The 13,487-nt window shown below is 45.5% G+C and overlaps 1 protein-coding gene across 1 annotated transcript in view; it reads right to left on the minus strand.

Annotated features, from left to right (window-relative positions):
• Positions 1 to 1,655: 1,655 nt before the first annotated feature.
• Scarb2 (scavenger receptor class B member 2) overlaps positions 1,656 to 13,487 on the minus strand; it is a 57,621-nt gene continuing 45,789 nt past the window's right edge. Inside the window, exons 6-12 of the mRNA XM_085836854.1 lie at positions 12,407 to 12,526; positions 11,688 to 11,857; positions 9,015 to 9,133; positions 7,547 to 7,620; positions 6,226 to 6,277; positions 3,927 to 4,085; positions 1,656 to 2,085 (exon numbers count right to left, since the gene is read on the minus strand). Of these exons, the coding sequence (XP_085692980.1) occupies positions 2,047 to 2,085; positions 3,927 to 4,085; positions 6,226 to 6,277; positions 7,547 to 7,620; positions 9,015 to 9,133; positions 11,688 to 11,857; positions 12,407 to 12,526 (733 nt within the window). The 3' untranslated portion in view covers positions 1,656 to 2,046. The remainder of the gene's footprint in view (positions 2,086 to 3,926; positions 4,086 to 6,225; positions 6,278 to 7,546; positions 7,621 to 9,014; positions 9,134 to 11,687; positions 11,858 to 12,406; positions 12,527 to 13,487) is intronic.

Here is a 13,487-nt window from a genome sequence, read left to right on the forward strand (position 1 = left end):
CTACATAGTGAGTTCCAAGCCAGCCTGAGCTACAGAGTGAGACCCTGTCATGAAGCATGAAGACTAAGATGTGCCAACTACTCAGTTAAATATTGACAAAGTCTAAAAATATTTGTCATTACTAAAGGTCAGATATTTTCAGTTTAGTTTCACATATTGGTGATTTGGGGTATCTAATTTTTTTACTTTGGTTAGTAGGAAAGGTGAAATTTTAACAAGCTGTCTCTCTAGAAGGGAACCATCAGCCAAGCATGGTGGCTCATGGATCCCAGCACTCATGACACAAGGCAGGCAGATCTCTGAGTTCAAGGCCAGCCTAGTTTACATAGTGACTTCCAGAACAGTCAAGACTACACCAACCTGGTCTCAAAAACTACCAACATTTTTTTTTTTAAAAAGGGAAACATTGTGTATTGCTTTGTGTCAATAGAGGAAATTTTGGGCCTGTATATTAAAGCAATGTTTTACTTCTAATATGTATGTGACATCTCAGTTTTTAAAAAAATTTAAATATACTAAAATTCAGTTTTCAGGTAATTCTATAAACAGCTAGCCAGATAATGTATAGGGTTCATTGGAAAAAAAAAATCAATGGTGTAAGCCTTTAATCCCAGCACTTAGGAGGCCGAGGCTGTCAGTGAATTCGAGGCCAGTCTGGTCTATAGAGCGAGTTCCATGACAGCCAGCGCTACACAGAGAAATCCTGTCTTAAAAACTAAGCCACCAAAAAATAAAAAAAATAAAAAAAAATAAAATAAAAAAATAAAAAGTAAAACAAACAAAAACCCCCAAAGTGGTGGACTCTGAGAATCATGGACTCTGCCCTCCAGGATAGCTGAGGTCTGACGGCTGTGACACTAATGTCCTTAGTCCTACACGGAAGCCATTGCCTTCCAAAGAGAAGCAGCCTGGCTGCTCGACTCCTTATCTGAAGTGCCTCTGACTAGCAGTCTAACATTTCTTGCTCTGTCAGAAAAGTGATTGTCACAGGAAGCAGAGGGCACTTAGTGACAGGGAGCCATGAAACACCGGCTTGGGTCCAGAAGAAATGCCTCTCTAGCCTGTGCACACTTCCTGGATCTATCTGTAATGTAAGCTACGGGCAGATGGACTTCCACCATTCGTCATTTTACAAATAACCCCTCAATATTTGCAGACACTGTCATCCCGTGTCACTGTCCTATGTGGCAGAGAAGCCTGGAGGGAGGGGGTTAGGAGTCACTGATTCTGTCCTCTCAGCAGCATATTCTACACCCAGACGTCTCTGACTAAAAATGACAGTTAGCCTATAGATGCCATAACTAACACTGAACTCTATTCTAAATGAACTATCTGCCTTACCCTCACCAACATTCCCAGTGCAACCTCTTGCTTCACAAAAGCACAACTAAAAATCCTCAGGAGCTCAATGCCGTCTACTTACAGACACCACCCCACCCCACCCCTTCCCCTACTTGATTCCTAACACACTATAAACCAGTCAAAAGACTTGAGTTATTTTCCTGAAGATTAGAGCGAGATGCAAAATGTAATGTTGTACAGAAGAAAGCAGTCCCGTTAGCTTGGTACACTGTATGAAGCTGCGATTCTACCCTGGGTACCACATCTTTCTGTGTAAGGAGGTGAACAGGGAACAACAACAGAAAACACACACATACTCTGAACACAAAGTTTGGAGAATGAAGTACACTGAATCGGGTCAGGCCACGGAACATGAACGAGCGATTCAGACATTGTATCTACAACAGGGGGTCACGAAGTCCCCTCAGCTCCCAGGGCCCAACCACAAAAAGTTTCTACACAAGTTTATTAAATACTTCCTAGACACATGAACACAGTTTTAGAGACACGATTTTATAAAGCAGAATTGCCAGCCATGTCACCCTGCTCATTTCCCTCTGACCAGGAGGGGCTTCTCGCTAGCCAGTGCTATGCTTCCTTCTTGACAGGCCAGGAGCCCATGAGGATGCAGGGTTTCCCCTGTCCTGGTCCAGTCAGGGCAGTTCTCACATTCTCTCACCAAGCTCAGGCAACAGGTAAGTCCCATTAGGTTCGTATGAGGGGTGCTCTTTCATCTGCAGTTCCCTGAGACAGACAGAGAAGACACAGAGAGGGTAAACGCTCATGTCAGGAACTTCTGTCCTGATGTGAAGGGTTGAGGCGAGGTGGCGGAGGTGGAAAGAGAAGCTGATGGGGAGGCAGTTCCCCCACTTTTCTCTTCCTCTTGGCTGTCATTGCTCTTTAAGACTCTAACCCGACCCTGTTAGAGGACAACTTTTCCTCTCCAGCCCCCGGTACCAGATCTGCAAGCTCCCCTCTGTGTATGGTCTGGACTTAGCATCCTGGACCAAAACTGCCTCCTTCTTGGTTTGTAACCTACCAGGGAGCAGTGTCTCAGAGGCTGTAGATGCTCACCAATACTTTTGGAAGACATGAAGATTGATTATGGGGTGCTAATTAGCATTATTAGGTGGTCTGCTTTTACCTAGGAAAATTCTGCTGATGACACAGACTGGCAGATCCATACGTGGCAATGGTAAGCAGTTTGCCTTATTTCTAACTCTGGCAAGCATGAGTGAAAGCCACATAACAGATGGATTTCCTCCAAGCTATGGTTACCCATTTGGTTTTAACCAGTTTCATCTCCTGCTTCACACTGCTCAGATGGTTTAAAGGATAACTGAAGGGAAGAAGTGTGCAGTAAAAGCAGAAACTGCCAAGCACTTAAGGGTGTCTGTCTGTGCCAGGCTTGGTGGTTCAGGTCTCTGTAATCCATCACTGAGAAGGCTGAAGCGTGAAGATCACAAATTCAAAGCCTGGCTAGACCACAGAGCAAGTTCAAGGTCAGCCTAGGCAGCTCAGAGAGATCTCATCTCAAAGTGCATTTGTTTTTAAGGACAAGGCCTGTGTCTCCATGGTAGAGTGAGTGCCTGGCTTGTGTCAGGCCCTTGCCTCAGCCTCTAATTCCATAGAAACAGAAGGGTTTCTACAGGAGCCATGAGACTCCTGGTCACTTCAGAGGCCAATCTAAGCCGGTTTATCCCATTCCTCCTGGAAATTAATGGTTCTTATGCAACCACCTTTCACCATTGTTACAGGATCTCAACCATAACACCTCCAGATATACCAAGGATTTTTTTTCTCTTGGTTTTTCTTTTTCTTCTTCTTTTCTTTCTCTCTCTCTCTCTCTTTTTTTTTTTTTTTTTTTTTTTGGTATTTTGATACAGGGTTTCTCTGTGTAGCCCTGGCTGTCCTGGAACTCACTCTGTAGGCCTCGAACTCTCAAACTCAGAAATCTGCCTCTGCCTCCCAAATGCTGGAATTAAAGGTGTGCGCCACCACGCCCAGCTTATACCAAGAATTCTTAACAAGTGGTCTCTGGCCCCTTTTCTCTACAACACTGGAATTATTTTTATTACATATAATAACCAAGCTTCTTGAGAAACAATGAGCCAAATCCTCTATGCTTTCTACATCATCTGATCCTCTCCAGAAACTCATGAGGGAGACTCTGTTATCATTCCTTTTACAGATGATGAAATCGAGGCCATTTTAAGGGTCATATAGATGTTTATTGGTAGAACTGGGATTTGAACCCAGGCAGTCCAGCACCGAAGCTTAGGGGATTAAGGTTTTCTATTTTTGTTTTACACTATTGTTTTCAAAGATGTGAAGTTACCTCCTATGGGATGTATCCAAACCCATTGAGAGACCCTCAAACACCAAATGGCACCATTCCATTCTATCACCCACTCTCACTTTCTCAATGTATACCAGCCCTGGAAACCACTCAGTCCATCTGCAACCGTGAAAATCAGTGCTCCCCCCACCCCCCAAATCGATCCAAAGGAGCCAGCTGGCAGGAATTGAGGAATCCCTCAGGTAGACATATCCACAAGAGATCAATTCCTCCACCCAGCACTTACCTCATCCATAGACCCCTGTCCTCGACACGCCAGCCACGTGAAAACCAAGCCAAAGAACACACCCAGTGCCATAATGATGTAGGGTATGTTGGTGACAACCAAAGTCGTGTTAATCACAGACTTCAGTTGATTTGCGGTCTCTTTGTCAATGAGGACACTCTGGAAGGGGGAGAAATAGCATTACCTTGAGGACTAGAGATCTCGTGTGTGTGTGCGTGTGCGTGCATGTGCGTGTGTGTGTGTGTATGCGTGTGTGTTCATTTCAAACAAACCCCATATACGGAGAATTCACCTAGAATAACAAAAGAGGGCGTTTACTCTTTCTTTTTTTTTTTTTTTTTTTTTTTGGTTTTTCGAGACAGGGTTTCTCTTTATAGCTCTGGCTGTCCTGGAGCTCACTTTGTAGACCAGGCTGGCCTCGAACTCAGAAATCCGCCTGCCTCTGCCTCCCGAGTGCTGGAATTAAAGGCGTGCACCACCACGCCCGGCTTGGTTTTGTTTTCTTGTCTGTTGGTTTGTTTGGATTTTATATTGAGATAGGCTCTCATTCTATACCCCTGGCTAGCTTGGAACTCACAACGTAGACCAAGGTGGCCTCCAACTTGTGGCACTGCCTCTAGAGCCACTGCCTCTCATCCACTGAGATGTGACTCCAGCCTTGTGCCAACCACTCCCATCAACATGGCCTCCTTGGTACGACAGACTGAAGTCCTTCTGAAATCTCGAGCCATAATAAACCTTTCTCCTTTAAGCTGCTTCTGTTGCATTAACACAAAAATAAGTGGTGTGGGAGCCTCTGCCTGGCGTCAGATGGGTCGCTCCAAATCCATCTTAGCATTTCTTCATTCTAGAAGTATCTCTGGCTACCTCAGGCCTGATAGAGGAGCTTTTGTTGTTATCTCTAGAACCTTGTTCCTTGTTCTTGAAACCAGCATAACAGTTTACCTGTTTGTGTTCAGTAACTGTCAGTCCCCTGAAAGCAAGACAGCTCAGCCACCTCTGCACCTGGGAGAGCACTCAGTACACAGTAGGTGCTTAATACTGGCTGAGTAAAGGAATGGCTGAAACACTACAAAAGTGGTATCTAGACAGTATCAATTCTCTCCTGAGTCCACGTGATGGTCACTGGGCTCAACAAAAATTGCTCAACTGAGTTGTGGAGGTAACAAGGATCGGAGAGAATTCCTAACCAAGGAAACACTCTAGAATAGCATCTTAGTGTGAGAACAGGTTTCTTCCCTTGGTGTAATGGGCAGGCATTAAAAGAGCACACACACACATCTACAGGAGTGAAGAACACTCCTGCTTGGTTTGCACTGACTAGATTGGGGGTGGGAGAGTGTCAGGCTCTGTGGAAGATTTTCCAGTACCTGTCCCAGGCTTGTTAGAGTCAGGGCTTCCTCCTGTCAGTAGTCTCCAGTGTCAATTCCAGGCCTGTGTTTCCCTTCTTTCTTTTTCTTTTCTGTTCACTCTTCCCTTCCTTTATTTCTCCTTAAGACAGGATCTCATTAGGTAGCCCTGGCTGCCGCTGCCTCTCTAGTACTAAGGTTAAAAGCATGAGTCACCATTCCTGACCTTGATAGGTCATTTTAAAAACACTCTATTTACCTGTTTGTTTGTTGCTATTGTTTGGTGGAGGAGGTGGTGGTGGTGGGTGCCCATGTGCATGCGTGATGGAAGTAAGAAAATTTCGGGGGAGGGGGTTGATCCTCATCCACCCTGTGGGTTCTGGAGACCAAACTCAAGTTCTCTGGCATTGGCAGCAAGCACTTTTATCTGCTGAGACATCTCATTTGCCCCTGATGTGTGACTTTTTCACTTTCACAGACAGTGTGCTAAGCTGGGCCTCATCAGAGACAGAGGCTTCATGGGCCAGCTTGGCAGTGCTTCTCCTTCAGAGTTCAGCTGCTTCCCCAGAAACTGCCCCTCAGAAGGGAGTTTTAATTCAGCTGATGCTCCTGAGAAGGAAAATGTCCAAACCAACTCCCAGGCACAGGCCCTTTTCACAAGTATGGCTTTCTGAGGGCAGCTTATATTTTAGAACATGATCGTTGAGGCTGGAGAGATGGCTCAGCAATCAAGAGCATCACTGACTGCCCTTGAAGAGCACTGAGTTCAGAGAAGCCACATAGAGAAACCCACAAACCCCTGTAACTCAGTGCCCTCTTCTGGACTCTGGGCACTGGCATTCACACCCACCTTTGAATGGAATGTCACTACAGCAGCAAACATCATAATGAAGTATGCCAAGCTTGGACAGTTAAAACATCCTGTGTCTTCCTCCTCTTTCAGGACTTACCTCATTGAGATACATCACTGGGAAAACCATAGTCCTGATGTCTCCTGTTTCACTACAAAGACAAAGGACGGTGTTATTTCATGGACCTCCTCATGAAAACATCTCTCACCTCCAGAGATACGTTCAAACCAAGATTAGAGTACACTTCATTCACTCAGTTACTGGGAACTGGCCACAGACTTCTTAGTTATCTTCGCAGACATAGAAATCAGAAATCAAGATGGCAACACTGTCAGTCAGCAATGCAGACCTGCACATCTCTGTGGTATTTTAACAAAGCCTAAGCTACATAGATTCGCAGACCCATCAAAGGGGAGCTGTTCAGAGCAGACTACACAAGTGCCACTCAGGAAGTTTCTAGGCCACCATATCATCTCTGCATCAAGGGCCCACTTGACCCCTGTTTGACCTCTCTGTGCTCAGTGTTTTAGGGGCTTTGCTTTATTCAGCTCTTAGAACAGTCATATGTTATAGTTATCATTATGTACAGGGTAGAAAGATGGGAAACCTACTCATAGAATCTAGGCACTATGCCCACGATGAGTGAGCACTGAAACCAGGATTGTAATTAAATCTGGAGAGTTCAGTGGGGGAAATACATCAAGGTTTATGATAGATAGTTGGATAAATGGATGAATGGATGGATGGACAGACGGATCAGACAGATGGACACAGAGGTAGACACATATGGTTTTATATCCTGTCCTTCATTAAATATTTGATAGGTATTTTCTCAGATCTAAGAAAAATCCCACCGACAAATGTGGGCAGGAAGCTATACTTTGGGGGTTCATTTTTTTTGGTGGGAGGGGAGGGAAATTCTTACTAAGGGGTTGCTTGTGGTTGAAATGTGGAAGAGGAAGGCTGGATCCTGGAGCCTGCTGCAGGATCCACAGGATCCACATGAGAACTTGTGGTGGCTGAGCCTGAGCGGAAGCAGGGGAAGTACGAAGAAAAGAGATGAAGGGCAGTGTCAAGGGGTGAAGGGCATTGCTAGGTGACTGGATAAAAGCCAGTGCAGATCCACACAGCCTCAATGACTGTGTGAATCCCAGCAAGTCACTTAAGTTTCATGTCTCGGTTCTCCTAAGTAGTAAAAGAACAATGCAAAGCTGTAAGCTGACGTTAAAGTGCCAACAGCAGCACCCGATGCATGGGCAGCACCTCATACAGGCCAAGGCTGAGGCACCATGAACACTGAGACCATATCCCATTGGGGACAGGCAAGTCAAGCAACCGCTTGTTGCTCAAAGTAGGCTCTACCTCTCCAAGTCACACGGCAAACCCAGCAATTGCCTCTGTAGGAAGAGGCGATACTCACACAAAGCCATCCAGTTTCCTAACATAAGTGTTGATCTGGAATCTCTTGGCCCCTCTCAAAATAATTCCAGTCAACTGCAAAGAGAGAGAGAGAGAGAGAGAAAATTAGGATCTATCCAGCCACATTTTCAACAGAGTGTAACTGTGTGGTTCTGACCCACAAGAACCCATTGTCATGTTTGACAGGTGGAGTGTACAAGGGGGAAACTGGTCTCCACAGACCATACATATTCATTGTGCTGGGGGGCTGGGGGGCGGGGATCTGGGGCTTTGTAGATGTGACTCCCTGGGAATCTGCTGCTAATTCTGCATGCAGATTCTGATTGGCGGATCACGGTGGAACACAGAAACAGGGCACTTCTATTAAGTCCCCAGGATACTGCCACTTGGTAGAACAAACCCTGGAAGTACTCCACCAGAAGCCATAAATTCTACGTTAGATGTGACATCTGGGCAGTTTTCCGGAGCTAAGAGGCTGATGGGAAGGCCCTGCCAGAGAATGATTTCCAAGTCCAGGGCCTCCCATACCAGAATGCACGAGGCATGACATAGGAAGGGCATGTGTGCCCTGAGGTACGGGACTTCACCCATCCCATGGTAACAAGCCCTGACAAAAGGTAACTACTGCCTGGTGGCTAAGAGAGAAGGAACATAGTCACACCTGAGGGCTGGGGCTGCAGCCTAGCTGGCACAGTGCTTGCCTAGGGCGCAGGAAGTACGCTGTAGCCCAGGCTGGCCTTGAACTTGTGATCCTCTGGCTTCAACCTTCCTGGGTAGCTGGGATCACAGGTCTGTGCTGCCAGGCTCAGTGAGATCTTTGAGCTTTTAGTTTTATTTCTACATGCCAGTCCCAACAAGAGAGACTCTTGCATTGATAGGGATCCCCTATCACCTTAACATTCTTTTTTGGGAACTCAAGAGCCAAGTATATACATATCTGATAACATCTACATGAATAATATATAAGAAACTTGCCCAAGTACCTGTAGAAGGTTTGCCAAAAAGCTAATGAAGCGAATATTTATGCTTAGATCTGCATATTCCAAGCAGAGAAGACGCAGTCGATCTGCAATTCTGAAGGTGAAATCTGACACTGTCCGACAGCAGGCCAGACAGTTATGTGGGTACAGCCTCAGCTGGTTTCGTGACTGAACTTGTACTGTTGAGTTCACTTTGTTTTGCTATGCTGGATTGAACCTAGGGCCTCGTGCAGTCGAGGTAAGCACTCTACTGCTGAGCCACATCCCTAATCCCGTGTTCTGTCTTTGCTTTCTTCCCATTCTTCTTTATAGCAGGCTTGCTGGTTCCTGCAGATCTGGCCCACAGAGTTCAGACATCCTATTGTAGGCTACGGACCACAATGTGCACACTGATCCCCTGCCACCCACTCGGATGGCCACAGAGGGAGGTACGTCCCTTACGAATGCTTTGGGCTAAGGTGAACCTGCACGTACACAGTGAGTACTCACAGGATTAATGTCCACAAACGACTCATGCTCTTCCTTGTTGGGATGCATGCCTTTTATGGCAGAAACGAACTTCTCGTCGGCTTGGTAAAAGTGTGGGAAAGACATGATAATGGGCGCACCTGCGGTGGTTGACATAGAAGAGAATGGTGCTCGTTTAAGTCTAAGAAGAACACACAGGTCCTGACCGCAAAATTGGTTCACAACAGAAAGAGAAAGGCCATACCCAAGTAAGCATGGCCAGGCTCACTACCGCTCTAAATCTCCTAGTTAAATGTTTACACTGTCACCTGCTGTATCCCCCATTATTTTACTGCACCCCTTATACCAACGTCACGGCCACATTTATACTTAGATAGCTACTGAACCTACAAGTAGACTTGTTACCTATGTATCTGTGTTAAATGATACCCCAGGACACTCTAAGACTAAAAACCTAGTCCTCATTTTGCATTTGAAGAAGCTGAGGTTCCCAAACACCACGAGTATTTCCCAGGGACTCATATCTCGCAGGCTTCAGAGGAAACGTTCCACTTTAGCAAGAAGGTCTTGTCTCAGAGTACTACTTACATGGTAGTTCTCTCTCATGGAATGACATTTTTACTGTTGTTGTTTTGTTTGACGTTTTGCTGTTTGTTTGAGACATGGGAGGTCTTATTCTGCAGCTCAGGCTGGCCTGGAAGATACTCACTCCATAGACCAGGTTGGCCTAGAACTCAGACTTCCTCCTGCTTCTCTCTTCAAGGCTTAAGCTTATGGGCTTACACTCTCATGCCGCATACATATATCTAGTGTCTTAAATAACTGATGTAAGGTTTGTGGGCTGCTGTGAAATGGACAGGGGGTATGTACTGCCATCTCAGGATTATCCCAAAGAAGATTTTAATGCCAACCAGACAGGAGAACCACGAAACTGCATCACTTTGGTTTTTCTTTTTTTTTTTTTTTTGTTGTTGTTGTTGTTGTTGTTGTTTTTGAGCACTGTCATTCAGGAGAGAGGGCTGCCATGTAGCTCTCCAAAGGAACCTTAAAGAGGGCTAGGGGTGGTAATCCCAGCACTGAGGGAAGCTGAGGCAGGAGGATCACGGTGAGTTTAAGGCTATCCTGGGCGGGGGCTGGAGAGAAGGCTCAATGGTTAAGAACACTGACTGCTCTTCCGAGGTCCTGAGTTCAATTCCCAGCAACCACATGATGGCTCACAAGCATCTGTAATGGGATCCAATGCCCTCTTCTGGTGTGTGTCTGAAGACAGCTGCAGTGTACTCATATACATAAAAAAATAGATAAATCCTAAAAAAAAAAAAAAAAAGGATATCCTGGGCCTGGGCTACATAGTGAATGAGTTTGAGGCCAGCCTCAAAGTACATAATGAAAATATCTCACAACAACCACCACCCTACACGCTTTAAAGAGGAATTCTATTCTGAGTAAGTAGGGATATAGCAAAAATATTAGAAATGCTAGGGTCAGCCTGGTCTACATGGTGAGTTACAAGATAGCCAGACCCACATAGTAAGACAATGTCTCAAAAGAAACAAAACAAAAGTGGTACTAGCAAAGAAAACCTTAGAGAAGTTTCATAAAAACACACCCTTTCTCTTTGCTCTGTTCCCATGGTGACAAGACGGGGCTACTAAGCTATGCACATCATCCCAGGACCAGGAGGCTAAGACTCCAGGGATGAGAGTTTGATGCCAGCCTGGGCTAATACTCTACAAGACCCTTCCTTAAAGCAAACGAAACCAAGAGCAAAAAACAGAAGTGAAAGAGGGCACTGCGCACCGTCAGGCAGGGCCACTGTGAGCAATTCTGCGGTGACACCTGACTGTTGAAACTCACCTTCAGGATGAAGATGACACCTTTTGTCAGCTGTAGCATTGATGATTCTCTCTCATTCATGGAAAGGAACAGAGAGCAGAGGAACCAGGGAACTGAGAGGGAGAGCAGGATGCTCAGAGGGTAAGCACCCAAGCCTGAAGACCCGGGATAGCTCTCAGGACCCCACATAAAGGTGGGAGAAAAGACCTGAATCCACTGAGGGCCCTCTCATTGCCATACATGGGCCATGGCATGCATGCTCACCCATTATACACCAAGAACAACACATTCAAATTAAACAAACAAACAAACAAAAAAACGGGCTGGAGAGATGGCTCAGTGGTTAAGACTGTTTTTCCAGAGGTCTTGAGTTAAATTCCCAGCTACCACATGGTGGCTCACAACCATCTGTAATGGGATCCGATGCCCTCTTCTAGTGTGCCTGATACACATTAGTGTATACTCATATACATTAAATAAAGAAATAATTTTAAAAAACCCACTGGGAAACTCATGATAAGAGTGTAAGACTAAATCTGATTCAAAATCATTGAGAATCTTAGCCAAAGCATGGGCTACCAAAACTAGTAATGTTTTAATTGTTTGCTATATCTGTAACAAAATAGCATCATCATCATTTGACACAGGGGATAGCTGGGTAGCCCAAGCTGACCTTGACCCTTCTATCTTCCTGCCATCTGGGTGCTGAGATTGCAGGCAGGCAGATGACAAAACAGTATTCCTGAAAGGCTGGAATTGTGCTATATATTAGGTAGGTGACAAATCTGGATTCCCGCCTCAGACCTGTCTACATTCTAGGTACCGTCACAGAACCATAACCTCCCTAGAAGTTCTTACCATTCTTGCAGATGCTGATGTTCAACACCCCTGAGTCCATGCAGTTTCCCTCGGGTATACAGAAGCCAGCGTTTTCGGAGGTGTTGGCTAGTATTTCTGCAGGCACCTTATACCGAAAAGCAGGCAGTCCTTCTACGTTCTCATAGCTGCTGAAAGTGATATGTACTGACCTGAGAGGAAGAGGGAAGGATAGAAAGTCAGAGTAGGGATGTGGCTTAGCGGGAAACATGCTTGCCCAGCGCCTGTGAAGGCCTGGGTTCAGATCCCAGCCCTGTATAAGCAGCTCACATCTGTAATTGTAGCAATAGGGAGGTATAGGTAGGAGAAGGGGTTCAAGGCCATCCTCAACTGCATCCAGACTCTGGCAAGTCTGAAGCCTGCCCGAGACACCTGAGTCCCTGTCTCATACATATATTCATATACTTATATTCATATTATATGTGTATATATATATATATATATATATATATATATATATAAAGGCAAGCCAGGCAGACTGGGTCAATATCTTGCCCAGGGCAACACAGCTGCAAGGAGAGTTAAGATCCAAACCAGCAGAGCTACCTTCTGGCATCTGTGCTGTGAGCCCTTACATGGCGTCATCTCTCAGTGGGCCTCCAGCACCTGTACCAGGATGTGTAAATTCCCATGCGTTGTGAGTGCCTCTGGGCACTCCTCACCCTGTCTCTCAGTCCAAGAGCTATGCTAAAAGTTGGTACCTGCACAAGTCTGACGGGAAGAGGTACAGGACCTCATCCTTGCTTATCAGCGGGTGAAAAGAGTCTCCGTCTGTCCCGTTAATCATATTGCACGTGTCTGTGGTCCACCAGTCCAGCGACCTATAGTACAGGAAAGAAATCAGATGATCCAGCTGGACTGTAGGATCTCTAACAGGTCAGTATAAGTGGGGCTGGCTACAGCAGTACGTCACTCATACGTAGGCACTGAAGAGGTAGGAACTATAACAGAGAGAGAAAAAGTAGGCTCCAAACCAAAATCACTTTCTTTTTTTTAAAGAACTCTTTTAAAATTATTTATTTATTTTATGCATATAAGTACATTATAGCTGTATTCAGACACACTAGAAGGTGGCATCTGATCCCTTTACAGATGGTTGTGATTCACCATGTGGTTGCTGGGAATTGAACTCAGGACCTCTGGAAGAACAGTCAGTGTTCCTAACTGCTGAGCCATCTCTCCAGCCCCAAAATCACTTTTGGTAATAGTCACAAATTCCTGTTTCCATCTTCCAGAAGAGTCCACCCTGCACCGGTGTTTAGAAATAGTGGTTTAAGGGCCAGCGAGACAACGGCCAGGGAAAACTCACAGCCAGAGTTCAGTCTCTGGAACCTATGCAAAGGCGCAGGAGAAAAACCAAGGCCACAGCGTGGTCCTCTGACCTCTGTGCACAGTACGACACACTTGCCTCTACATCCTACATCATATACAAATGCAGCAACAACAACAACAGAGACAGAGATACTGATTTACTTAAAGCAGTAACCCAAGTAGACATTAATAGCAGCCTTGCTCATAGCTAGGCTGGGGACAGAGGGGCTGTGGGTTAGATATATCCCATTCCTTAATATTCATGGAAGACCATTAACTGCTCTCTGAATAGTTCTCCCTTCCAAAAATAGCAGACTTGCCCAGGACAACAGGAGATGTCAAAATTGTGTTGCTGTCTCTGAAAGCACAGTTGAGACAGCATGCTTTAACATGTAGTGGACTAGTGTACTGTCTGGTTTTGAGTGTCAACTTGACCCAAGCTGGAGTTAGCACAGAGAAAAGAGTTTCAGT

This window comes from Mus caroli, unplaced genomic scaffold (assembly GCF_978045245.1).
Source record: "Mus caroli unplaced genomic scaffold, Mus_caroli_1 scaffold_4, whole genome shotgun sequence".
NCBI lineage: Eukaryota > Metazoa > Chordata > Mammalia > Rodentia > Muridae > Mus > Mus caroli.